Genomic DNA, 26,963 nt, shown 5'->3' with positions numbered 1-26,963 from the left:
ATACTTGTACAGCCAGCCCTTATGCAGCAAATAAAGCAAGGTCTTGCTGACCTTGGCAGCTATACAGGGCAGCCCTTGCATAAGAATGACTTGTGCTTAATATACTAGAGAAATTATTCAGGGACAAATATTCCTGTTTTCTGCGGCACTGGGGAAGCTATCTTCTTCCATCTCCAGTTGCAACACAGAAACACAAATGCATTGCAGACAGGATAAGAGGAGCATCCGACACTCCTCAAGCACTTCCAGTTCTGCTTCCCATGGCCTGGAGAAGGAAATCTGGTACTGTCCTCCTGGCAAAGCTGGACGCTTCCAGCAGCCACCTTTGAGAGTTGGCAGTGGCTGGATATAAAGGCAGCATGATGGGTGCCTTCCTTAATTAGTCCGTGCAGTTTGTGTCTGCTAATAAGAGATGTGCTAGACTCAAGGATCAGAGGAGTGCTTTGCTCTCCATGTTGTGCTGCGGTGAGGCAAGCAGAGGGACCTAGACCTGCAGGCTGGTTAAATGCTGGGAAATACTGAGCTGGTAAAGCTTTGCTTTCCCTGATAGACCTGTCAGCATTTGCCGTGCCCCAGTGCTTGTGTGCAGCTCTTGGACAGGCCAACCCCAGCTCACCTGCTGCTCAGCGTGGGCAGGAGTTGCGATGAAGCCTATACACGGTGGCTCCTCGCATCAGAGCCCAGTCTTCCTCCAGCCGAGATGGAGGTGGGACAGATGGATGGCAAGCTGGCTGGAGTCTCCGCTCCCCGTGTCCTGGGGCCAGGCCAGTCCTCGTGCCACCACCAGGGTCAGGTCTGCGCCTGTGCATCTCTGCCGGTGGCGTTGCTTACTAAACCTTGCTACTTACTCAGTACCACTGTTTTTCATGGGTTTTCCTTTCTTTTCCTGTTCCACTGGAGAGATCAGCCCTGTAAACGCCTGTGTTCAAGAGCAAAGCTATCTTGAGAGTTTTGGCAGAGCAAGGTCTCCGAGGTCTCCCTATCAGGAGAGGGCCAGAGATGGTGTTTGTTGATTTTGATCATGGGAAATGTAATTAATGCGGGTATAAAGTGTTAAATGTTAAATTAAAATGGGAGATTTAAAAGCAGTCAATAGATCAATTCTGAGGCTGGGATGAAATGCTCAGACTTTCAAACAATAATCAGTTTTCCGATAAAATCTCCACTGTGTGTAATTAAAGGGGTTGAAATATTAAATCAGGTGTTAAGGCAGTGATATTTAGATGATGTTGAAAGAACAAAGATCCAGACAAAAAGAGCCCTCCTGTCTGCAGGCAGAGCCCCCGGCTGGGCAGAAATGGTGTGGAGCTCGGGGGATGTACTGAACTAGCGACTAAAACTACAAAAAGAGGAGAATGATGGGACAACTGGAAAAATCCATACTGCAGTGCTGAATATCTGCCTGGATGGAGATGAGACCATTCGGACGTGATAGCTCCCCAGTAGTCTGATAGCGCTTCTAAGACCTTGGTCCATCCATGTGTACAAACATCTGCACCTGACGTCCTCTTATTGGCGAGTCAGCCTTCCAGAGGAGTGAGGACAGCATGTTAAAACCCACCCCAGCAGGAAGTACTGCCCTAGGAAAGACTTAGAGTTAAAAATACTAATTACCAACTGCTACCATGTTTCAGTGATATCCCAGCTAATCAATAAGAGCAAAGGCATGCAATTGATGTTTTGTTGAGAGGCAGAGTAGCAATTAAGGAGAGGGGTAAAGTTAGGCTCAGCGCTACTGCCGGTGGGATATATGGGGTGTCCTAGGGCACGTGGCATTTCCAGGACATTTCTTTGAAGTTTGTGTTTTTCCCTTGCCCTATAATCCATAAAGAAATAAGCAGAAAAGGCTCCAGAGTAGCAATTCCCTAGCTTAACTGGCCTATGAGTAATGATACCAAACAAGTTCTGCTTTAGAGGCAGCATCAGGCTTCGTTCTTCCAGTCAGCTTAATTTTCTGATGCTGCGTGCTGTGCAGGAGGTTGTAGGAAGCATCCATTCCCCGAATATGTATCTTTGCTGTCATCCCTAAAGGGATAATTCAGAATATGGGACAGACATAATATTTACTGCGGGCACTGCACCTGTCAAGGTAACATTACCATGGGATGGAGGGTAAAAAACACTTCTCTGCTAGATAAGATGAATAAACTGGCTCATTAGCTCTGCGCACTTATTTGCTAACCTTGTCCTGTACCTGTGATGTGATTATCTGTGAAGATGTAGCTGTAAGGCTCTCCAGAGCCTTGAAAGATGCATGTTTTAAGAGTATGTTCTCATTTTGTTTTATAATCCCGGTGGCAGCCTCTGCTGTGCAGTTCCTGAGGTTTAAATGCTGATTAGGTTAATGGATTGTAATGTAACCCCACCCAGTTGGTCATCAGTCCCTTGAAAATGCCTTGTGATTGTGATCATTATTGCTTAATTGCAAGCCCTGCCTTACCCATGGATTGAGCCAGGCTTGAGCTTACCTTGCTCCTTGCAGAGCAAGGGTGAAGAGCGGGCAGGGAGGTGTCTGCAGAGGAGCACTCTTGGAGATTTTATATAAAGGTCTCTAAAGTTTCCACGGTGGCATAGCTGGGCAAACGTAACCTGATCTTTGGAAAAGTGCCTTTGTGCTGTAGCCTACAGAAGAGCTTCTTTATTAACAAAGCCTGAATGTGGGTTAGTTAAATTGTAGCCCTTGTATTCAAGGTCACTTTTAACTTTTTTTAATTGTGAGCTTTCTCGCAAGTCTGGGGTTGCAAATTAGACTTGCTGCGTCGAGCTCCCAGGAAGGGTTGGAAATTGTGGCATTTCATCTCGCAGTTACTCTGTGTCACCCCGACCCTCCCCTTTATCTAAGAGGAAAATAAGCTTTGTAAACTGCCATACGTAGATTTTAACTTCATCGCTGATACTAGAAGTCTGTAAAAGGATGTGTCTCTGGGAAGAGACTGATGCTCAGTCTGCAGCATATCATAAAACCAACCGGGGGGAGGCAGGGAGATAAGGGCATGATTGTGGCCAAGGACTCCAAAGGAGATCTTCCTCCTTCATGTGAGACATGGTGGACCTGTGGAGGTCCTTGCCAAAGGGTGTTGTGGGCACATGAAGCTTGCCCAAGTGCTGAGGAGACTGGGCAAGTACTAAGTGAGGAGGTGATTGGGGAATAGTGAGCAGGCAAACCATAGCAAGCTCAGGAAGTCCTCAGAGTTAGAAATAGTGGGATGCCGGAGAGCATTGGGGTGGGAGATCATGCATGTCTGCCTTGCTGTTACTCTTGGGCATCTGTGGGTGCTGCTGGCTCATTGTCTTCAGCTGGGCTTCAGGTGGAAGGAGGGTCGTTCCTCCACTGTCCTGGTGCTTGGGGGGGGCTTGCCCTCTCTGCCCGCACCTGCCTGCGGACAGGAGCAGAGGAAGGACTCGCAGGCAGCATACCACTCTGAAACATCGTGTTTGAGGACTTGCATGCTGGAGGGGAAGTCCAGCCTCCCGTGACTGCCTGTCAAGGAGCATTTTCTTGCCCTCCCTGAACCATTCCTGTGGTTCTGGTTCCAGGCTGCTGGGTTGTTTCCACCTACATCTTCAGCAGAAGTAGGAGACCTGCAGCTCTGGGCAGCACAGGAGGGGTGAAAGGGTGCTTTGCACCTTGTCCTGCACACTTTCCCCCTACTTAGCCTTCCCTTACTCCTTTCTTAGAGAGAATATCAAGGAGCAAAGCAGAGATGCTAGCCTCTGGACTTGTTGGATGCCTTGATGTTCCCTAAACTATACCCCCACCAGATATTCCCCTGGGTTAACTCTGTCCTTGCAGATTTTAAGGTGAAACTCCTTGCAGTCTCATTCCTAGCGGGCAGAGTTGGAATCTTGAGCTCTGGTGATCCTGGCAGAGCAACGTGTACATGGTGCCTGTGTCTAGTCCCAGTCCTGTTTTTCCTGACCTGAATGTATGGAACAGCTTGTTCTCTGCTGTCTGTTAACCCTTACAAAAGATGCTTCCTCTTGTTCTCCTTTGTTCTGCTTTGGCTGTGCTTGACAGGGTCAGCTCTGCGCTCCGGGTTTAGGGGCAGAGCCTGCGAGGGAGTTAATTGCTGAGTGATGATGGCTCTCCCTAGCTGAAGATCTGCTCCCATGAGCTATTTAAGTCTCTGTTTCTTGTATCTCTGTGCCAATCAGATTAGCTGGTGCCAGGAAACAGACCACGGCCTGCTTGCTCCTGAATGCACCCTTTTTCCTCCTTACCTGTTTATCCCAGTCAAGCCACTTCCCTTCTCCGCCTTGCTTCTTTTATTTAGCTTTGTTCCTTCCTTTTCATTTTCACAGCCTTACTTTGGCCCATCTCTCCTTTCCCCGAGGCTGTCTCGCTGGGTTTTGACATCCAGCCTCAACAACAGAGTAAATCCCGTTCCCTGTCGTACTGCTGGCTGCTCCCTTTGCAGCGCTGTGTGCTCCCCTGCGTTGCTGCATCAGGCTTTTCTTGCTCTTGATTCCCTCCACAATGCTTACCCTGTTGTAACTTGGATTCCCTTTAATGTGCAGAATTAGAGAGATCTCAAGTTTAGCGGAGCTGCTGAAGGCACTCATCTTCCCAGGAAAGGAAAACAGGTTAAGGAGGGGAGCATGGCTAAGAGCTGCCCAGCTGCAATCAGTCCCCGGGGCTGCTGCTGCCTGTGCTGTCTGTGCGCCCCCAGGCATCGCTCTGCTCTTCTTCCAGCCAGACCCTTCCACTCTCTTGCTGCTGATTTCGGCAAGGGATTCACTGCTGCAAAAATAAGCTCAAAACCCCCTCAAGCTCACAGGACCAAGCGTTCCAGCCTGGCCATGTGTGCCAAAACAGGCCCGTCCCCTGCCTCTTGCAAGGCCCCACCTTTATCCTTATTCTAAAAATAAAATGCAAGGACATTCCTTCCTAGTTACTCTGTTCTGTTATTCTGACCTCATTAGACTTTCCCAATAGAAAATTTCATTGAACTCCTCTATTAGCGGTGAAAACAAACAAGACCATTGGACTTCCTCTGGAAAAAATGCATCTATATCACAGGGAATTGCAGGGAGCCAAATTTCCACTGCTGAGTTTGTGCTGTACGCATATGTTCCCTCGTATGCATTTAGTAAACAAAGTTGTCTTCACACTTAGAAGAATTTAAAACAATTTATCCTTTATATCTGATTTGCCTCCCTGATTTGAAATAAATTGCTTCTGTAATGTTATAAGAAGCAAAGTGCTGTTAGCTGGAGTTGTAAGAACAGCCGCTTTTTTCCAGATCCCCCCAAGCTAAATATATTTTGAGGCTTATATATGTGCATGTACGTAGGAATGATAGCCAGGTGATGGATTGCTAAGCTACATCATAAATTCAGTTTGTTGGACACCTTTGATTACCTCCTCTGCACTCTGCCCGTAATCATTCTCCTTCAAACATCCTTCTAATGTTCTTAACAGCAGCCAATTAAAACAAAGACTCCACTTGCCATCTATCCTCTCTTCCCTCTGCCATCACCCAAGCTCCTTCCCTTGGGTGGGGGGAAATAAGTGCATTGATGGATGGTGGTTCAGATTTGTTTTGGTTTTTTTTGCCTGCTGCTTTAAAAGTCAGCTGGGACAGACACCCAACCAGGCAGGGGTGGGTGCTTGTGTGTTTGCACGTTGCTGGCCATGAGTGGCTAGGGGCTGTGGGGTGGTGGCAGGAAGGACGGGGCACATGGAAGGCACTGTTCATCTGTACATCTGCTCTGGCTAACTAGAGCCCACCTTCTCAGACTCCTGGTTCTGATTCAGTAGTTTCATGCTGAGTCAGATGCCTTCTGGAAGAAAAGCGTGCCACGGGCCTTAAGTGGGAAATTGGAAGTAATTCAGGTCACTAAGACTTCCACATGGGAGAGAAGTTGGAGGCTGTCATGTTACAGATGTAGGAAGGTAAGGAGAGAATTGAAGATCTGAGGACTTCAGCTGGCATCCATGACTCAGGCATCTAAGGGGAACAGAGGATGTTCAGTCCCTGAAAAGTTGATTCATCCACCTGGCAGTGAGATGAAGAGCAATGAATAACAGATTTTGGGGTGTGTGGAAGGCAGGAGAGGCCAACACAGTAACTGAACGGCTTGGGAAGTGCCTCAAGGGCGACTTTGACTTCCCCTTGCCTTTTTTGGGGCTTAGCTGTGTTGGCTTCTCTCCATGTGCATCCCCAATGCCTCTGTGTCCCACAGGGGCACCAGGCAGACAGCCTCTGGCCACTAGCTGAGCGAGTGGCACGTGGTGCCAAAGTATGCTGCCAAAACTGGCCCTTACACCTTCCAGGTGCCTCTTGGCTCGGCTACTCCCCTGCATGTACAGCAGTACCTCCCTTCCATGCTGGGAGGGTGCTTATTGCTGCGCAAGCAAGATTGGAGTTGTTGGACATGCCTTTCATCCTGTTGCAGCCTGCTGGATTAATGGGGCAGATATATTTGTGTTTGCATGCTTTCTGCTCCCTCTCCTGTATCCTATTTCATACTGTAATGACTGTGGGGTCTCAGACAGATCTATTCGTCTAGTGCTTATACAGCCTTTACTATAGTAGTTTCTTAATGCCTGGTTGCCGTTCCTGGGTTTTATCTGCCAGACCTCACTGAGAGATAGGGACGTAATGGCTCCTGTTTGCAGAGGGATTAAGTGACTTGTCACTTGTGGCACCCATGGCAGCAGCACGGTTTGAGCCCCTGTTTCCAGGGTCCCAGTCTGGCACTTACAGACTAGAGCATCTTTCCTGTCTAAGTGGTGACCTGCGGTGGTTACCTGCGTGACAATAATGCCTTTGGGGTTTGGGACTAGGCTGCTCTGGATTTTCACTGGCATATGGAAGTGGAAAATATGCTCTCAGTTTTCGCTATGTTTGCTTTTCCTGATTTCCTGCATGTTCTAACTTCTTTCTTTTAATCCTGAAAGAAATTATCCTAAATACATTGGATGCTTTTGTTACCGGTCTTTCAGTCTCCTTCTGTCATCACGTATTTGATTTGCAACCTGAGGATGCTGTTAGAGGTCTGAGTTGAGGAATAAGTCGAGGCTTCCCTTTTCCCCAAGTCCTGAATCGTTTCACAAATGTTTCTTGAGTACCTTTGGCATGGTATGCCCTTCCGCGTAGTCCATAAATGATAGGTGTTTTCATTATTGTGCATGAGTCCTCATTTTTAACACATCGTGTAATTCAGATGGACTTGAATGTAGTAGCATAAAGACTTTGGAGGCCTGCCCTGTGCAAAGGGGAAAATTACTGTCTGGCCCAGAGCGGTGGCTTTGTGATGATTGCATTGTATTCTGGTGTTCTGTGTTTGTACCAAACTGGTTTGCTGCCAAGTTACTTATGGCTTATCCAAGCGCTCAGTACAAAGAATGTTAAAAGAAAAACTATTTTTGTTTTCTGTGAATTCTTCCAGCTGAGAAAGAATTCAAACCACTGTCCAAATGCTGTCTCCTCGTTCTTCAGGCCTGTGGTCACCAGGTAGGACAGCTAACACGTGAGTGTGTGAACCTATAGTGTGTGTGGGAGCACATATGTGCTTTGAGGAGATGCAGTATGGGACCCAAATGGAAAATGCCTTACTGTTGGAGAAAATCTGTCTCCTTGAGCAGCAGGCTCTGTGATTGAGAAGTCTGAAGTGGGAATTTTCCAGGCACAAATAACGTGCGCATGGGCAGAGGCACCTACGTGGTGCCAGACCTGGGCAGGTCTCCTCTGTGTATGCAGCAAGTCTCCCAAAAGCCCCAGGCCTCCTCTGCAGCACGGTGAATGGCTGAGCTGGGCTCCTATTTCAGTATTTCTGCTTCTTAACGGAGTATATTGCCTGGCTCGAGGGCTGGGGCTGTGCTTGGAGCTTAGGAGAGGCCCGTAGGTTGTTCCTGCCAGCAGAATCCCATGAAGGGCAGTTGGGTAAAGGCATTCCCTCCCCTCAGCTGTCCCCATCGGCCTGCCCAAACATGCGCAGACATTTATCTGATTGGCAAGGACCTTGGGGGTTTCTTGAACACTGAGTAGGATAATCAGATAGATTGTGGGATACATCTGCTTGATCCTATTTCTTACGATTACGTGGTGGGGAACAAGCCTTAATGAGCCTTGGCCTTTCCTGTCTCCTCTGTAAATTAGTTTGACTCAATTGAGCTCTCTTTGTGTGAGACAGCTCTCTTTGTGCTTGGAGATGGAAGCATCTACCTCTGAAGCTGGCTGTGCTTTGAGACGGGGTTTGGATTAGCTGACCTCCAGAGATCCCTGCCAACTTTTTTTTTTCTTTTGTGTTTGCAGCTGGTGTAATTGTGGTCCTAACCCCTCCCAAGCAGTGCTGGCACTGGGAGGGGATTTAGCACCACTTCACAGCCGTGCAGTAGCTGCTTCTGCACCACAGAGGAAATGCTTCTTTTGGGTTAGCCACCCTGCTCTAATGCGGCTCCCTGGCCCTTGGCATCAGGAAGCTGCCTCCCATAGGAGGCTAGAAGGGATTTGCCAGGCAGGTCCCAATAGAAGAGAGCATCCTTCTCCATGTATCTGTAGCTGGGGAGCAATGGGCACTGTGCTGGAGCCTGGCTCAAGCAAAACTCCCACTTGGCTGTCTGATCAGCAGAGCATCCCCCAGGAATGCCCATGTCCCCCAGGTGTGGGATCGCAGTGGATCTCCATCACTCCTAGCAGAGGAATAGGAAAGGGGTCTTGTCCTCTAACTGGTCCTGAATAAGCTGATGGCAGGAAATCAAAAGCCCAAAAGAACAAAAATGTGCGTGTGTGGTTATTCTAACAACAAATCTATTCAGTGAAATGGGGAAGTTCCCTCTGAAGCACCACATGGTGCCCTGGAACACCCTATGGAAAGGTATTTGTTCTGCCAAGGCACGTGCGTGGGTCCAGCACAGCAAGCTTCTGTGACTTTGTTCAAAGACAAACAAACAAACAAAAAAGCTCCTTAAATTGCAATGTTTTTGTAATGTGTTTTTGGCTTAGAAATCCCCAGCAGATAGTGGCAAATAGCTCCCAGCCGTTTGCCTGTGGAAGCATTTTGGAGAAGAGCTAATCCCATAGGAGCAAAGGGGAGAGGAGTTTTGAACTTTGGTGGACAGGAGATGATGGAGGTTGACAAAGAAGGAAAACAGATTGTGAAGATTTCAGGTGGCTGAGGGAATAGGAGCACCATAGTCCACAGTGAAGAATGGTAGATTTCAGAAACAAAGGGTTTTTTTTTTCAAATATTTCCTTAAACTTGGCATTTATTTTTCATGTGATGGTTTGCTGCAGGGTGTAAATGTGGAGAATTGCATGTACGCAAGGGAGGATAGAGTTCCCCAAGTTTATTTGTACTTTTTTTTTCTCTGCAGTGAAGGGCTTCCTTCCCTCACAGTGCTTTATTTTATCTCCCCCGCCGCCCTCCAGTTCCTCAGCTGCACCTCTCCAGGTAAGAGAGGTGCCTAGGTCAGGCTGGGCATGCCAGGGCAGCTAAGAGCAGTGGGGAGCACCCAGAGGCGAGTGATGGACAATCCATTTTCCCCGAGGACGGCAGCACTGCTGTCCCTGCAGAGCACCGCAGCTATCTTCTGGGGTGCCGTAAATCCAGGATCTTTAGCAAGGCAAGCTTCCTAAGAGGTGGGACGCAGTACATGCAACTTCAGCCTTCCTCACTGAAGAGCAGGAGGATTTTTCTTGTGCTGCTCTTTCCACAGAGGTCACAACCAGTAACCCACACTCTGCAAAGTCGCTCTAAGCCAGCAGCATGAGTGAGTGTGGGGGAAGAAGGATGAGCATTAGTGTCTCCTTCAGCATGGAGACGTGTGGTATTTGCATGCCCAAACATCCACCTTGTGCATGCAGCCACTTCTGTAGCAGGTCTGTGTCCTGCCAACAAGGCTTTTCCATTGCAGCAGCATCGGGGGGTTGTTTTATTTGCGCATGTGGCTTCTGGGTTCTGCTGTCCTCTTCTGAACAGACGGCACTCAGGGCTGAGTTGACTCTTTGGCACACGGTGTGATCCCTGGTGATTCACGGCCCCCAACATCTGCGGTTAGACCTTGAACATAAACTTTTCATGCATGGCCATGGTAGAGGAAACCTGCTCCTTTTCTGAGTAACTGGTAAAAGAACAAAAGAAGGTTTATTTTTCCTCTAGCTGTAAAGGTCTACCTTAAATTAAGTAAACTGTTCCCTGAGGGAGAAAGTGTCCAGGTACAGAATGTTCACAAAGGAAATATTCAAAGTGTCTACCATGTCCCTAAAGTGTTTGCTTTAAAGTATGAGGGCCAGAGCAGAAAAATAGAATATTATTTTCTAATTCAAAAGCAAAAATACCTCTTGCAGGTGGCAGAAAATAAATTGACCTCCTTCGGGCTTGATACTGCAGCCCATTAAGCGCACAGGCGATGAGAAGCTATGGAGAAGCTGCCGTTTGCAGAGATGGCTCCTGTCCCAAGTGCACAGCCCGTGTGAGCATGGGGGGTGGGAACCAGCCGATGTCAGAGGCAGCCCCGCTGCGTTCAAACTGTCGGTGTTGCAACAGCAGAGGAATTGGAGTCTATAGGAATCTGAGCGCTGCTGGGTTTTAAGTGATACAGGGTAAGAGCCTTGCTAATTGGGACTTCAGCAATGGAGGATCCATGCCTTGACCTTACGGGTGTTATTTTTGTGCTTTCTTTTGCTGTTGTACAGCCTTGCTAGTTCCCCTTTTGAATGAGTCCCAAGTGAAGCAGAGCTGCCCTGTGATCCGACCATGGCAACACCTAACTTGCCATGGGCTTTTGTGAGGTCCAAAATGAGCTTCTCTAATGTCAGCCAACTGAACTAATGTCATCGTGTTCCTGGCTCGGTGGGCCCTAGATGAAGATTTTTTCTTTTTTTTTCCTCCTCACTGATTCTGAAAGCTCCTCACAAACATGGGTTATCTTTTCTCATGCATTGCTGCCAATAAATATACCAGTATAGCACTCCCCAGTAAAATCTTGCCCTTGACTATACCTTTTTGGTTCCTTTGAAGAGCAAGGATGCAGCCTCATGTGTTCTTCTTTATTACTGCTGTGAAAATGGAGGAGAAAGAAAGGGCTGGGGAAGATGCTCAGACTTGGTTTTCCATGGGAATGTGAAAATTCTGTTGGGGGGTGGTGGTATTCTCCTAAAGACTTTTGTTTCTCTTTCAGAGCAAAACAGTTCAATGTGCTATTTTCAATGTTCCCATTTCTCTTTGCCATGCAGTGTTTCCAGGAACACAGGGTTTATTTGGAAGATTTTTTTGACAGTGGAAACATCTCGCTGCTGTTTGAGTGAGGAGTTCCCCATCCCAGCTTATCAAGGAGGGGGTGGTGGGTGCGCCAAGCTCTTCTGTACTCATTAAGGTGCAATGAAAAGCTGAGGTTACAGAATCATCTCAAAGGTGTAAGGTCTGATGAATAAGAGTGTCATCTGTGCTGCCAGCTGAATTTAGTGCTTTGAGTAAAGGCCATAAAAAAAAAAAGTCTTTTTTTGCTCCAACAATATCTAGACATGCAGAGAACATTGATAGTTCAGGGATGGGATGTAAGTTGTAGTGACAGTTTCTCCATTGCTGTGCCTCTGGGGTATTCGTCCATCCAGGCTGGCTGGGTCTGAGCTTTCATTGACCATAACTTTCAAAACTGGGTAAAGCGTGCTGCAACCTGGCAGTATATGGCTGAACTCAGACTCAGGAGAGCGGGTCCTTGGTTCCTCTGTCACATGCTGGTGGCTCGTGTTGAGGAGAGGAGCATGGACAGCATCATATATGCTAAAGAAGGGGCACGGCTGGAACTTGGCTTTGGGAAAGCCCCAGTGTCCCCTCACTTCAGGCGAAGGCGAATAGCTGCCGTTCTCATTCACTAGGACTGTCACTTAGGGCAACAGGACTTTTGCTTCTCATCTGAGCAGTTGTGACCCGGAAATCCTTGAGGAACAATAAATAAGGAACCCACCTTGCCACTTCTAATGAGTCATTTTTTTCTTCTCAGAAAAACCCCAAACCTCTTTAAATAGCATCATTTACACTTGGGAGCTGCTTGAATCCACCCTGTCACATAAATTACCATTTCTGAACTTGGCTGTCAGGAAGCATCCTCATGAGTTGACATCCATAGGGGGTGTCAGTTGAAGGGGATCAGTTTCATGGAAAAGGAGGAGGAATTCAAGTGTCAAGTGAATACACTCATCCTTGTGTTACCTTATGCAGCGAGGGCATCTCAGTCCCGCCAGAGGTGAGCCCCAGCGTGACCTTCGCTCCTCAGAGTGCCCTTGTTCCCCTTCACTTTGGTAGCTGCAAGGCCGGGTCTGACATCTGGAGCAAGCCACATCCTCCTGCATCTCAGACAATTAGAGCCTGGCCCAGCAAGTGGCCCTGGAGCAGAGGCTTCAGGGATATTATAGTTTTCTTACAGGGATAAAGGCCATGGGCTTTTCTCTCTGCTCTGCCGCTGATGTTGAAACGAGATTGGCCCATCTGGCAGCAGAGGAGATGAGCTTTGCCAGACAGATCTGGCTTGCTGAGCAGCAGCGCTGAGAAGGGTTCAACAGGCAGCACCTACCCTTTATTGTATTTCCTGCATGCTAATGAAGCCTGTGTTTTCTGGAGCTACTTTTTAACCTTGTTGTATGTTGGTTTTGGCATGGATGCTTTTATTCCTCCCATTTGAAATAAGCGGGAGAACAATGTGAATAAAATGCCAGTTCCCCCCCCCCCCCCCCCCCCCCCCAAAAAAAAAAAAAGGGTAATACAAGAGAATTGTAAGGATGCATTGTGGTGAGAATGGTTGCAATTGTTTGCTGCCAGGAGTTGAAACATGGAGAACTGAAGCTTTATAGTGTCAGTGGCAGGTTCCTGTCTGATGTGTGTTACCCTTTGGTGGCGTGCATGGGAGCCTTGCTGCAGCAGTATACAGCACTGGGTGTGATGTCAGCCCTGCGTGCACGTGTTTTCGGCTTTCCCTGTGGCCACATGGAGAGGGAATTTGCAGCAATCCAAACATTGACAGAACTGTATTTGTTGACTTGCAGAAAAGCATAGCTCGTGCTCCTCTGTCTGGGCTGTGATCACGTAAGCTGAAATGCGATGACTGCTGCCTGTGCTTGCTGGCCTCCCAGTGTCGATAAACCTGCAAACCAGATTCATTTATTTAGGCCCTGATTCAGCAAAGCACTTAAGTACATGCTTCAGGCTTTCTTCTTTCCAGTAACATTGTCGGCATGCTCAAAGTTAAGCATGTGCTTAAGTGCTCTCCTTTGCACTCACCACAGCAAACAAGTGATGGGGGCAGTGTGTGCTGCTGCTATGCTCTGCAGGTTGGCATGCAGGCTGCAGAATTGAGGCCTCAGGTATTAACATTTTATTCATTTATTTGTCTCCCCTCAGTACAGGAGCCCTAGTCCCAGGTTCTGAGATGATTTTCTGTCCTTCTGCAGGAAGGTGGGTTGTTTCTGTAGCACAGAATATTCCTTGTGTCCCGCTCTTGTGTGTTGAACAGACGAGTGTGCCCTTCTGCTGGGCATGGGGCAGGGGGTCTCTTCTCATTTTCCATCAGCAGGACATCAGCAAGTATTTCTTCAGAATTTTTTTTCTTTCCCCTAAGAGTTGTAAAAGAATAATATGAGTACCTCTGTGTGTGTGCACCTGTGTGCTCCTGAGCTACACGGGTCAGAGGGTGAATGTTTGGTTTATTATGTTCTTCAGGATTTCTCAAGGTGGAAGGGCTGGGAAGTGGCAGATGTTACTACATTATTTGTGCATCTTGCCGTAACTGCATTAAGTTCAGACCCACCATATTCAGGCCCCAGTGCTAACAGACCCTCACTTCCCCAGCTGTGGAATAGACACTTAATCCACAAGGTGGTTGTATTTCAGTCTGCTCAGAGCAGCTTCTGAGAGAGCATTCTTTCTAATCCCCACCCATATCTGACCTGTTCTAGCTCGTTTTTAAGAGCTGCACCCAGCCAGTCCCTAGCTCCATGCAGAAAGGTTTCTGCACATCTTTTCCTGCTTGCTGAGCTCATTTGGACAGGGAGCCCACACATCAGTGACTGGGATTCCTGTATAAATTTGCCCCGTTTGCAAAATCGGAATTGATTTAGAGCATCTCTGTTCCTTACGAAACCCAGAAGACATGAGTATGGCTACATGTGCTTTTTTTCCTTCCCTTTGAAGTTTAAAACATGCCTAGCAAATCTGATGTTTGTAGTCTCTGTTCCCCACCTGATGTGCAAAATGCAAAGGTCCTTCCAGAAGCATGGGTCAGACTAACTTTTGTGCTGATGCTGCAAGCCGGATTGCAAGGATCTGGGCAGTTTTTGTTAAGAACTTGACTTTAATTAGCCTAGAAAATACTTGCAATGTAGGTTTAACAAATGTTGTTTTTTTTAATGTGAAATAATTTGATCTGTGAATCAAACAGCCTCCGTGCCCCACCCCCTGCTGCTGCTGACAGCCTCTTCCCACACTTCTTCCTTGGTAGCACTGTTTGACTGTTCCAGCCCCAGTAGGTTTCAGTTATTGCAATTACACTGATCAGTAACACACCAATAATAAAAGAGGAATTTAAGCTTCCTTTTCTTGTAGTTGAAGGCTCTTCTCCTGCAAAAGCTTGAAGTCTTAATAGCAGTCACACGAGCAACATCCCGCGCCTGTCAAGTGTTTGCAAAACTGGGCGGCAGTACTTCAGGAAGATAAAGGGCTAGATTTTGGGAACTTGGAAACAGCCCAATCCTATCAGGCGGCATTGGTACAGCTAATATTAGAATGGGAAGCTCTAGGGACGGCTTAACATTTTAGTGGATGCCAAGGAAGCCTTGAATAGGAATGCATTGAAAGTTGCATGTTGTATAACACAAGTTGCTGGAGTTGGAGTAATTCAAGTTGCCTTTAGTCTGGTGGAAAACTACAGCTGTGAGCAATGAGTTAATTTTTTCCGTGTGTGTGTGTGGCTTAGGTTTCCCTGTTGGGTTTGCTTTTAGTTTTGTAGGAGTGACTGTGAACCAGTCGTTTGTCTTCATGTGCCATCCCAGGCTGCTGCTGCAACAGCTCTGCAGCTAGTGATGGGTTAAATAAAACACCTTAAAAATGCAAAGTGGTTATGGGGCTGAGCTGTAGCAGCTCCTGCTTTGTATACAAGAAAGCCACCGGCTGCTCTTCCTGCCTGAACGTTTCCTACAGAAAAGGGGGGGGGGAAGGGCGGTTGGGGGGGGGGGCGGAATTTTGAAAAAGACTAAGGAGCAAAATATCCTTCCCTAGTCTGGGAGGGCTGCTTGGTGGATGCAGTCCACCCCGCGCTGCTGGCACTGCGGGACGCCTTGCCGGGGTGGCCGGGGCATCGCCGGCTACGCGCGGCGCGGCGCCGAGGCTGGACGGAGGCTGGGCTCGGCCCGTCCCCGCCCGGGCCGCCGCGAGTGTCCTCCGGCCTTGGGCCGCCCCGCGGGCCGGGCCGTGGGGCTGAGGCGCTTTTCCGTGCGGCGGGCACAAAACCCAGCGTCTACCAGCCTGGGCCGCTATGAAACGGTCTCTTTTATTGGTCGGCTGCCCGGGCCTGCTGCTGCAACGGTAAACGCCATTGGTCGCTTCCCTCCTCCCATGCGCAGCTTGGTGCGGGAAATGCCCCTGGTATCGACAATGGCTGCCGGGGCCGCGCCGCACCGCCGGGGGCCGGGCAGCCCCGCGCCCGCCTGAGCGGGGGCGACCGTCGGCTCGTGGCTGATTCTATTTCTCTTTTTCCTGCAGGTTGCTGAAAAGTGCCTTTCCTGAAGCCACCGCTGCTTGGATTTCTGTCTAGGGCTGCCTCTCTCTGCCCCTCGCCCCCCTCTCTTTTTAATTCGGCGTTGCTTGCGGTTCGTGCCCTGACGGCAACTCCTCCAGCCTTGCCCTTTTTTTTTTTTTTCTTTCCCTCCCCATTTACACGCAGTTTGCTCAGCCATTTTATTTTTTTTTCCTTCCCCCGAGTATGTAGCAATTATTTAAAAGAAAAGAAAGAGGAAAAAAAAAATCAGACGTCCTTTTGCTCGTTTTGATGCTTGCGAACCGTAATTTTTAGAAGCAAGAACTAGAAGGAAAAAAAAACCCCGAAGTTTTCTCCCCAAGGACCGAGACCATTCCACAAACTGAAGTGCTGCCAGCAGCATATGCTTTTTGCAAGAATAATTGAAACCATTAACTGGAGAGCACAGAATTCTTTTGAAAGTCTGCCAGTTATTTGCAAGTAACTTCGGCAGTGGCACAAAATATAACACTTATATTTTAACTTCTACAATTGCACTTTTAGGAGCTGGCCTCTAATTTGATTTTCAGTTGTTCTGATAAGATTTCTATTTTATGATTGGCTTTATGTTTAATTCTTGTTTAAACAAACACGATTTGACTTAAATGAAAACCTAAGTGCTGATGAATAGGAGTTCTACCAAAGCAACAAGTTAGTTATTTCTTCACGTTTAACTTGAATTCACTTTTTTACCCTTTTTTTAAAAAAAAAAGAAGAAAAAAAAAGATCAGCAGTAAATATTGCCCTGAAGAAGGGTGTGATTGCTTGCATTTTAATTTTTGGTTTTTTTAATATGGCTGTAAACGTTTCCCTTGTTCGTGATACAAAATGGCTGACGTTAGAAGTGTGTCGAGAGTTTCAGAGAGGTACTTGTTCTCGGTCTGATGCAGAGTGCAAGTTCGCCCATCCGTCACGGAGTTGCCATGTGGAAAATGGTCGAGTTATTGCCTGCTTTGACTCCCTAAAGGTGAGGACTGTCTAACGCGTGCATTACCTAAGCTCACTTGCTTTTCTCTCTCTTCCGAATGGCTCGGTGTGCTGGGGTATGGGATGTGCAGAACAACTGTTTATTGCTCTGTTTCTGCAGGGAGGATGCTGCTGGTGCAGGATGTAGCTCCTGAAATCTAGGTTGGGTCTGACATCAAGTGCAGTTGCCTGGAATGCCAGGCATCGCAGGGAGAGAGAGGATTTTATCCAGAGCGTTTTCTGATGGTAGCTCAGGTCTGATATAGCTGTCCTCGAAATGGAGAATGCACGTTGTAGGCAGCAAATGTAACTGAAATGAGAAAAGTAGAGAACTGAAACCCGGTGCTTTGTGTCCAGAGCACGTCGGCTGTGGATTCGGCGCAGGGATCTGAAATGTGCTTTTAATGAGCAGATGTGAAAGCAGCATTTTAAGATAATGAATCAGCTTTATGTGTATTTCCTGGAGACAGAATTGCAGATGCACTCTAACGCCGTCCTGTAGATGAGGAACAGCCAAAATATTTGGAGAGCAGTGCTCTCAGAAAAATGGGCGTTGGGAGAATGCTTTCCACAAGGGACAGGCAAACACGGTGGCTCTGCTAGGCCTGTCCGAGTTACAGCTGAGCCTTCTCGCTAGTGCTTATCTTTGCAGAGTCGATTTTGCAGGCAGTAGATGGCTCTTGGTTGCTTGTTGCTGTTGGATCTCCAGGGGTGACTTTAAAAATTTACCAAATACCCGGGGTCTGAGTCGGGACGGGGAAGGGGCAGAAGGGGAGATGGGCATCTCTGTTCGGGGTCGCTTCACTGCAGTTCTCAGGAAAGGAACATCCACTTCTTTTTTTCTTTTTCCCAAAAGTGTGACTCAAAGGTGTTTTAAATAGGATGGTAAAAACCCTGAGACAAATATGGATAACTGATTGCTTTTGAGAACTCTTGACATTGTGTTTAATGTTTTGATCAGAGTAATTAACCTGTTTGAGTTTCTAGAAGGAATCTGGTAAATTTTACAAGCTTAAAAGTTTTTCCTTGAACTTCAACTGTTGCTTGAAAAGATTTGGGTTTGTTTTTATGAACATAATGAGTAACAGAACTGGTGGAATTATATATGCACAGGTTCAGACCAGGGCTCCATCCGGTCTAACACGGGTTTACCCATTTTATTACTGTTTGTGGTTTCTTCATACTTTCACTTCTGTTCCATTTTACCAAGAAGTTCAAGCTTCCTATTTGCATTCGGTTTTGCTCTTTTTAATGCAATGACTTTTAGTTATACAGTGACTTTCAAATGTTCATTTACATTGCTGGTTTGTTGACAGTGAGAGACAAAAATATTTTTATCAGAGGGGAAAAAAAGTCATGTTCTTTATGCCCTTGAAACTTTTGAATTGTAGCCAGTGGCCGTGCAGATACTTTGAATGAAGAGATTAATATGTTTACATTTTATAGCATTTATTTGTGAACTGAAAGGAGTGCTGTCATACCATGTAGGGTAGTACCATGTCCCTTGCAGAACTTGCCTGGTGTTTGCAGCGTCCTGGGGAGGTGTCCGCTGTGCAGCCACCTAGCTTGGCTCGGCTCTGAGCTGCACTGTAGTCCAGTGTCAGCCAGTGGGTGATGCTTCCCCATGTGTGCTGGTTGGGGTGCAGTGTCTGCAGCACGCCCAGGCTCTCTGTGCTGGCCCTTCTCTGCACAGCTGGGACCGTGAGATGTGCAGGACCAAGTGTATGGGCAGCTGGGGTTCAAATCTCACCCGCTGGCACGAGCGAACACTTCTCCCGCTTCAGCAGTGGGGAATGGGATGGGGAACACCATGTTGAGAAAGCAAAAAATGCCAAAGGAGTAGAGTATGATCTTCTACAGCTCAGTGTGTTTCCTGTGTAGCTGGCTGTTAACTAATGTTCTCGTTGCAGTTTCTTCTTGACACAGTAGCAGATGCCCAGTATGTGCTAGTTAAGTGGCCTGAATTTTCCAGGGAACAGATTTTCCAGATTTTTCAGGCTTATGAAAGCCTCGTGGAGGGCCGACAGCTCTGCCTTTGGGAAGTACACTGGGAGGAGAGGTCAGACTGTGCAGAGCACATGGCCAAGGGTTGATGGTGGGGCTGATTCTGCACCCCACTTCTCAAACAAGAAGTGGGTCTTGAAGCCCTTACTTCCTCCAGCCCTGTGGCTCTGGTTGTTCTCGCTGGGCAGAGCCCCAGTTCTGCTGTACCATGAAGAGGTGCAGTCCCCAACGCCGCAGCCTCTGTGTGTGTGTGTACACCATGCATTTCCCAGTGGAGATAACCGCCCTGGTGACTAAACTCTAGAACAATGGTCTTTCTGTTCTTGGGCTGGAGCTGGGCTTGCAAAGCCCTGTTTGCAATGGTATTGAGGGGCTCGTGGTCATAACGGTGGCCTCCCGTACTGGTGACTAGAGAGATGTTACGTTCTTAGACCTGTTAAAAAGAGGCTTTTCTTGCCCAACCTGTGGACATCTTTGTGCGCTCAGCCGCTGTTTCCCTCCGGCAGCTGTTGAACACTGACCCTCTCTCCTGCGGATGGCTCGATAGCTGCATAGTGCTCCTTTCATCTTTTCACGCCCTGCATTAGCAGAACATCTGTGTTGCTTTATTGGAGACAGGATATAGGATGCTTGCAGCTAATAAGTTTTCCCGTTGTCTTGCAGTTGCCCAGGACTTTGTTCAGAGGTTGCTTATCTGCATCCATTGTGTAGTGCTGTTCCTTGTTTTTTTTCTCACAGACCTCTTAAGCCTGAACAATGCCTTCATACAGGAACTTCTGATAACCCAGTGTACAATGGTTTCACCTCACTGGTCAGGTCATGCACAGCATCTATATGCTTACTGCATCTCACTTTTTTCTTCCCCCCCCCCCAGTCTTATATAGTGGTTCTGCCTCTGTTGCAGTAGTAAGAGCAGTAATGCTTCCAGAAGCAGTCATGCTGCCTCAATGTGGGTTGTTTCACAGGTGAATGTGTGCTACCTGTAAGCTTGTGAAGAACACAGAGGACTCCTGAAGGTAATGGGGGGACTTCACTGATGCTCGGGTGGGGTTCACCAGGGCATGCTCTGCAGGAGCGTTGTGTGGTTGTGCAATGCTTTGGTCATGAAATAGTCTTGATTAGGTTGCAAGTGCAGGGCTGGATCTTGCTGTCCTGAGCTGTGGTTCTTCAAAGGGGGAGTTTGCACATTTTGTAGGCAGCAGAAGGAACCTTTCTCAAGCAGATTGATATGAAACTTAAAAATAGTCCCTTGTGAGAAGCTGTTCACAGATTTGAATTGGATGCCAAGAGAGCTCTCACTCTCTACTCACGCTCGCCCCCTCGTTATTCTGGAAGAACAGTGTTGTCTGAATTAATTTGTGTGAATGGAAGGGCAAGCTGCACTGCTCGGTGGAGGGCAGTCCAGGGGCACAAGAGCCAGCCACCGTTGGGCCACCCCCCTTCCAGAAGTGACCACGAGGGCTGCTGGGCAGCGGCCAATGCTCTGCGGTACCTCCTAGGCAGGCCCCATGGCGCCTCTGAGACGTATTAACTGAAGGATAGGAGTGTTCTGTCATCGCTGTAAACCTAGATGGCCTTTGAGTTCATTCATTGGCTTCTCTCCTGGGCTTGGTGTGCACCGTCCTGTGCGTAGCTGGTGCTTTTTGCAAAGGTCAGAACACGGTTTGCTGGCTTGTGGCAATTCATACAAAGGCTTGGCGTGGCACTGCGATGGGCTGTCTGCAAGCGCTCATCAAGTCATTAACCTTCCTATTCAGGCTGGATCAGGCAGGCGTGGTATGAGCCTGTCTGATTCTTAATTCCCTGGCCAGCAAATCGTTAGTTGTGTTCTTCAGTTTCTAAAGATGGCAGGAAGGAAAAAAAGCACCTTCTTTTGTCACTAGAAACACTAATTGAGCATTAAGCTGAGAGATAGGTATTAGGAGATAGCGATGTATTATATAAAAATATGCAGGTAATGCACACCAGGTGTTCACAGAGGTTGAACCTCAACAGAGGTTGCTGCCAGCTTATACTGCTTGCAGTTTGAGTATCTGCACTATGGACTCATGGTTTAAAAAAAAAAAATTACAAGCCCAGCTTTGTGGGATGTGTTATTGTTTTTTTTAAATTTGCTTTATGAATGTGGATGTTTCCATATGCAAATAAAAGTTTTGAAGAGCATTTTGAAAGACAAAATAGTGTGGTGAAAATTTCAGGGGTATGAATTTTGACTTTGGGAGGTCTAATTTAAAAAACATCGTTAAGCTATTGTATGTTTCAAAGCAGTTCTCTTCTATATAAAAAAAGGCAAGTTGTCTGTGAACAGGCATAAAATCAGGAGTTAAAAGTACAGTTTTGTCTAAATTGTCTGTTTTCTAAAAGAAGTGTTATTATCCGGTAACAGTATTCAAAGTCCCACGGCAATCTAAAAAGTTCACTGTGCTTGGGCAATAAATGTACCATATGATCTTGAAACTGGTGTACCTGAGGCTGTTCCTTATAGTTTTCATGCTAATTTGTACCTGTTTTCTGCTGACTTCACTAGAATTATTTCTGACTGTTACTGGTTTGCAATCAAATCTATTTTTTTAAATTTAAATAAACTCCAAACTAGGAAACAACTAAAAACACCCACTAAACTTAGCATATGGTTACTCTCTTACAGAGGAAGAAGAAAGCAAACAAAGCCATAGAGATATTTTTGGAGGCACTCTGACTGCATGTCTCAGCTCAGTGTAATGGAGATGCAAATAAACCAGATGAACAATGTTGAGCCAAGTCACCTTTGTGAGAAACCTTTACTTTCCATTCATCATTAAGGCACTTACCTGCGTAGCGACAGCATTTGGTGATGAGAAGTAGATTTGCAGCAGCTTTCTGTCTTGTCTGGATGCTCGTGTGTCTTACGGCACATCATAAGGGCTTTTTATAACTACTGAATCAAACATTGAAAAGTGGGGAAAAATGTATTTAGAATTATTTATAAGAACTGTTGCTATTGTATTTCTCTTAAAGTAGAGTGGTACTTCAAGGAGAATAAGAGAGCTTAAATGAAAAAACAATATTTAGGTCTGATCCCTTCTTGTGTATCGGTTACAACAAGCTCCATCTTTTTGCAGCGTAATTTAATTGGCACACATGCTGTGTATACTCTCTGCAATGTCTCCAGAAGGTTTTTGGCACAGCTGTGGGATGGAGACTACTGACGGAGAAGCTCACCTGGTGGTGCCTGTGGCTGAGCATCTCCCAAGCCTGCCCCAGTGTCTGGACTGCAAATGCTCTCTGTTGGGGTCAGGCTAGTAACTTGGATGGTGTGTGACCATGTTCAACTTCCCAGGGAAAGATATACCATGTTGCTTTAATCTGCCTAACTGATCTTTCTGTAGGACAGAAGTCTGTGCAGAGCATGTTTGATTTATTTAGCATTATCCATAGGTTTCTCTCATGTCCCAGCAGTCTCACTTCATTTATCTGTGACTTTTTGACAGCTGAACCATGACAGATGAGCACTGGTGAATCTTGCTATCGTGGTTTAAAAGGTTGCTGCCCTGAGCTGTCCCTTTGTTTCTCCATTGCAGGTTACTGCCTCTACAGCAGGGTTAGCAGGAGGACAGAGTGCCTTAGATGCTGAACATGAAGTCCAATGTCCGAGCTGAAATCCCCTTGGTCCTGGCTCCATGTGGATGTGCTGGGTGATGAATGCATGTAACTGGAAGCAGGCTGGTGTTATCTGGTGACTCTGCTGCAGGGGTAGCAGTAGTCAGCAAGGGACAGGAAATTCTTATTCATTGCAGCTATTTGCAAAGATGTAAGGCAGAGTCCTTGGCAGGAACTCCTTGTCTATGCTATAAAGCAAGCAGGTGATTTTTGAGGCGTGCTGTGGAGGGAGAAAGGATTGGCCTTGTCCTTATTTCCATTAGGTCCTTCTGGTGTTGTCCAGGAGTAACATGGCAAAAAAGACGGGATGTCCATAGGTTTCCTGGTGCATAGTCTAGTTTTGGTGCCACCCTGAAGGGGTGCTCCCTTATTAGCTGATTGCTGGAAGACTGGAGGAAGTCCTGAGAGTACTATGTAGCTCTGATGGAAACTGTGAGAAGTGAGACCCATCCCAGCATAGAGGGCTTCGTGGGGGCTCCTGGAGATATGAGCTGGAGGGGCCACACTGTTACTGCCAGTCAGTGCAGAGATTGCTGCCATCAGTACAGAGGTGGATGTTAAGAGCCTGTGAGAAAGCTTGCAGGGAGTTGTCTGAAAGGGAAATGCCCTCCAAAGCTATCAGTGAGACACTTGTAGTAGTAGCAGTAGTTAAATACTTGGAGTTCACATTTTCCTAATTGATTAGGCTTGGGCAACTTCCTCTTGAAAGTGTTTGTCCCTCATATGCCAGATTGGCCTACCTAACAGACCTCAGACTCTTACTCATGTGGAGGGTGCCTATTAGATGAATTTAGGTATTTGCTTTGCAGTGGGTGCTTGGCAAATCTAAGCGTCTATGTTGCTTTCCCCATGTAAAGCTGTAGGACTTGTTGCACAGGCTTGGTCAATGTGGAGACATTCATCAACTAATATCAGTAACAGTGAAAGTCACTTCTGAGCACTTTTCTCCCTATCCGCCATGTTTTCCTGTGGAGAGGAGTATGTCTCTTCTTGCCACCCTCTCCCACCTCTGGTAGATCTCTTGCATTATCCCACATCTGACTCCTTTGATGGCACAAGGCAATGTGACTCTTCCCCTGCCCAGTGTGTGGCATTGCTGAAGCCAGGCCTGGGACTGAGAGTCTCCAAGGTGGTCTTCTTGCTCTTGGGGTGGCTCTGCCCTGACGAGTATCAAAGCATCAGTGTGGAGGGACCCTGGTGGGTCTTTGGTGCCCATCTTGTGCTGCAAGGTGAATTCATTGGGACTCTTCTTCTGCCCTCCCATGGGTACCGGTAAGTGGAGTGTCTTGGCAGCCCTCCTGGAGTGCCTGAGGGGTGGGCAGCCCCCCCTGAGGCAAGACCAGGGTTTGACTCATCAGGGGGACGCAGAACAGATCTCCTGTCTGTGGCAGTGCACGGTCACAGGGTAACACCAGGTCTGGCTTTGTGTTTGTAGAAATGTCCTCTAAAGGTCTTCTGTTTCTGAACATGGAGAGCACTCTCTGTGCCCCAGACCTCATGACCCCACATATCTCTTGAGGGCTTGCCCGCAAAGGGGCAGATGCCTTTGCTGTTACCCCATGTTTGGGGGTGCCAGTCTCATGCATGGTGTCCCTGGGTCAGGTTCAAGAGGCTGGCAGAGGTGTGGGTGCAGGCTGGCATGTTGGGAGGCACTCTTGGTGCAAGGGGCAGGCACAGGACCACCGTCCTTCTTTTCTTTCTTCCTGCAGCTAATGAATTAATTTATTACAGCTTTTCCTTGAGCCTCAGACTTGTGTGCATTTTCCCTTGAACATGTTGGAAAGCAGAGCAGTGGCTACAAATTTGTCCCGAGACCGCACTTTGGAGGACAGCCTCTTCGGGGAGGCAGGCCAAGCAAATTCAGCAGTGTTGTTTTCCTGCCAGCCTCTCCTCTCCTCACCAGCTAGCCACGGCAATGCAGGGCCTCCGCTCCTGTTTGCAGTTCACATTGCCCCGGTCTTCTCCATGTGGCACGAGCAAACCACCATCCCCAAAAGATAAAGCCAGCAGCATTTACATTATTAATATCAGCCAAAAGTAACCTTGGTTTTCTGGTTGGGAAGATGATGGTAAAGTGCTGACTGCTGCTCACACTTGCCTAAAAAAGCAGGAGAGAAATTCTTTTGGGATGTGACTCTAAACCCTTCCGAGCTGCTGCATGCGCTTAAGCAGATACATTTTGAAACCTTTTATGGGCATATTGCAATGTTGCACGGGCCATGGCATGCCACCTCCTGCTCCTGAGGCTTACTTTCTTTTTTTAAGGGCAGAGCCCTCCAGATTGAGGTTCCAGTTCTGCAAAATACTTAAGCCTGATTTTAAGCACTGTAGAATTCCTGTGGGCAGCAAAGAGCTCCTTGTGCTGAAGTGAGCTGTTGCATCAGGTTTTGAGAGAGGGAAATGGTCCTCAGCTGTTCTCTGAAGGGGGAGAACTGCCTGTGGTTGTCTCCTCTGCCACCTTTGGCTTTCCAGTTTGGGCGAGTTTCTTTGCACGTGCTCAGTGCATGCACCTGGAGCTTGCAGTCCTGCCAAGTCTGCTTGGATCTGCAAGGACAAGCTCTGTGCCTGTGACCCAGTGCAAATGCAATGTGGTGCTCTGCAAGCCCCAAGGGTTTCCTCTGCGCTGGAAGGAGGGAGATGGGGTGCTGAAGCCCAGCTAGCAAGCTGTGGCAGCCCTTGTGTTTACTCTTGCATGGCTGTGAGTCAGAAGTTGGCCCAAGGGAGCATGGAGGGTTGTATGTTTGTACAGTAAGCTCTGGCATCTCAACATGTGCCATGCTCCAAGGTGTGGCACTGCCAGATCCACGTGGGGAAGGAAGTTCAAGCTTTACATCTTCCAGCCCTGATCTATAGCAGTAGCTAACACTGGGATTCAAATAGATGCCCCAAACCTGCAAGTCCCTATCCCTGGACAGAGTTTGGGGCAAAGAAGATCCTTGTAAACGTGGAGCCACACTTGGCCATAGTGTCCTGTCTTGCTGCTGTGTCAATGAAGCTACCTAGCTACTTCTCTTGCTCATGATTGCATTAGCCCAATGAAGCCAGCTGGGGGAGAGGCGGTGGAAGATGCTTGCGAGGAGAATGACTCTGAATGAGCATGTGGAGTTGGTGGATTTCTTCAGCGACATAGCGTCAGTTTGATGTAAGCCCTTTGCTGACAATAGCTTTCTGCCACTTGGTTCACCCATCTGAAGGAGGGTGCAGTAACATGCATTTATGTAATTGAGCTGTTTGGAAGCTTTAAAACAAATATAAACAAGATGTGCCAGGCTTTCTGGAGAGCCCATCATCTGACATCTCCCACAGAGCATTTAAGTAAGTGGTTAGGTTTCCAAGTGAGGAGCTGAGCTCTTTGAAAATCTGCCCCTATAAATATTGTTTTGCTGGCATTAAAATAAATGCTTTGAGGCACTTGGGTGAATGTTGTCCCATACAGGCACAGTTTTACTTATGGCTTATTAATGTTGTTTTATTGCTTTTCATAAAACAGCAGAGAACCAGGCACTGACTTCCTTCTTTGCCCCATGTAGCCTCTCATGCCACGTCTGATGACGGCCTTTTGATTAGAGGAAAGGCCAAGGATTTGGAAAGCCAGCTTTCAAAGCCTTGCGATGATGCAGGCCACTTTAAAGTGTTGTAATGTCAGTCTCTGTGCCTAATTGCACTTTTTGACCTCACAGGAGCAGTACAAAGAAAATGCCTTTGAAGACTGAGTGGAGCTGAGCTACTGTAGTAACAAGACTCTGGGTGTTTTAGACAGATGTCCTAACTGAGTAAGCATTTCAAACCCTGGCTCCTAAATGAATAGCTATCAAACGCAGTTAGTTCTTCTGCAAGTTTATCCGTCTGTTACGAAAGCTCCCTCTCCTGTAATGACAGTGAAAATATTCAGCTTAACCATGGCGAACGTGTTAGGAAAATAAAACCTTTTTGCTGTCCATGCAGTAGAAAGTACATGGCACAAAAGTAATGCTGATCTCTGCTCTCGGCAGCCTTGGCACTTCTGACTATGAACATCTGGTTAGTGTTTGGCCTTGGTTTTGGGTTTCAGTGATGTGGTTACTCAGTGTCCCCACCGTTAGAGGAGTTGGAGGCCGTTGATGCTGGAGTGATGGGTTTTTAACCTCTAACTCTGCTTTTTTACCTCCTCTGTCTAAAGCCAGCACCTGGGCATGGCTCTGCTGTTCTCTGTGTGCTTGAGCTCCAAGCTGGAAAGTTGGGAGCTGGAGGTGCCTTTCTGCAACATTTAGCTTAAAGCTGTGGGGAAGGTGCGTATTCCTGAGGGGGGACAGTTGGCTTGCTGGGACGTGAGTGTACTCAATCCAAGCAATTCCCCAAGTTTGTAGTGAAATGTTATGGCAGATGGCCCGCTTACAATGCGGTATATTATTAGAACCATGATCGGTGCTAATAAGGTCACTGGCAGTGGGGGAGGAGGTCAGTGTCTGATGTTGTTTGAAAGGTGGCAGCCTGCGCTCTGGGGGAGAAGTTTTCTCTTACTGTACTGGAATGTGAATGTTTAATCTGGCTGCACAGTAGACAGAAAGACCCACCGCCCAGCCCAGTGGGGATGCTGCTGGCCCCAACCCCTCACTGAGGTAGGTGTGCAGAGCACTGTTAA

At 47.5% G+C, this 26,963-nt stretch overlaps 1 protein-coding gene across 4 annotated transcripts in view; it reads left to right on the top strand.

Moving 5' to 3' along the window:
* The window catches only part of MBNL3 (muscleblind like splicing regulator 3), a 97,222-nt gene that overhangs the window by 17,833 nt on the left and 52,426 nt on the right, over window positions 1-26,963 (top strand). For all 4 annotated transcript variants that reach the window (XR_012996061.1, XM_076346907.1, XM_076346909.1 and 1 more), the window contains exon 2: window positions 15,700-16,700. Coding sequence is in view for 3 of the 4 variants with exons in the window: in XM_076346907.1 (XP_076203022.1) it covers window positions 16,527-16,700 (174 nt within the window). In the remaining variant the exon portion in view is untranslated. The remainder of the gene's footprint in view (window positions 1-15,699; window positions 16,701-26,963) is intronic.

This window comes from Aptenodytes patagonicus, chromosome 9 (genome assembly GCF_965638725.1).
Source record: "Aptenodytes patagonicus chromosome 9, bAptPat1.pri.cur, whole genome shotgun sequence".
Taxonomy (NCBI): Eukaryota; Metazoa; Chordata; class Aves; order Sphenisciformes; family Spheniscidae; genus Aptenodytes; species Aptenodytes patagonicus.
This window is presented reverse-complemented; position numbering and strand designations above follow the sequence as displayed.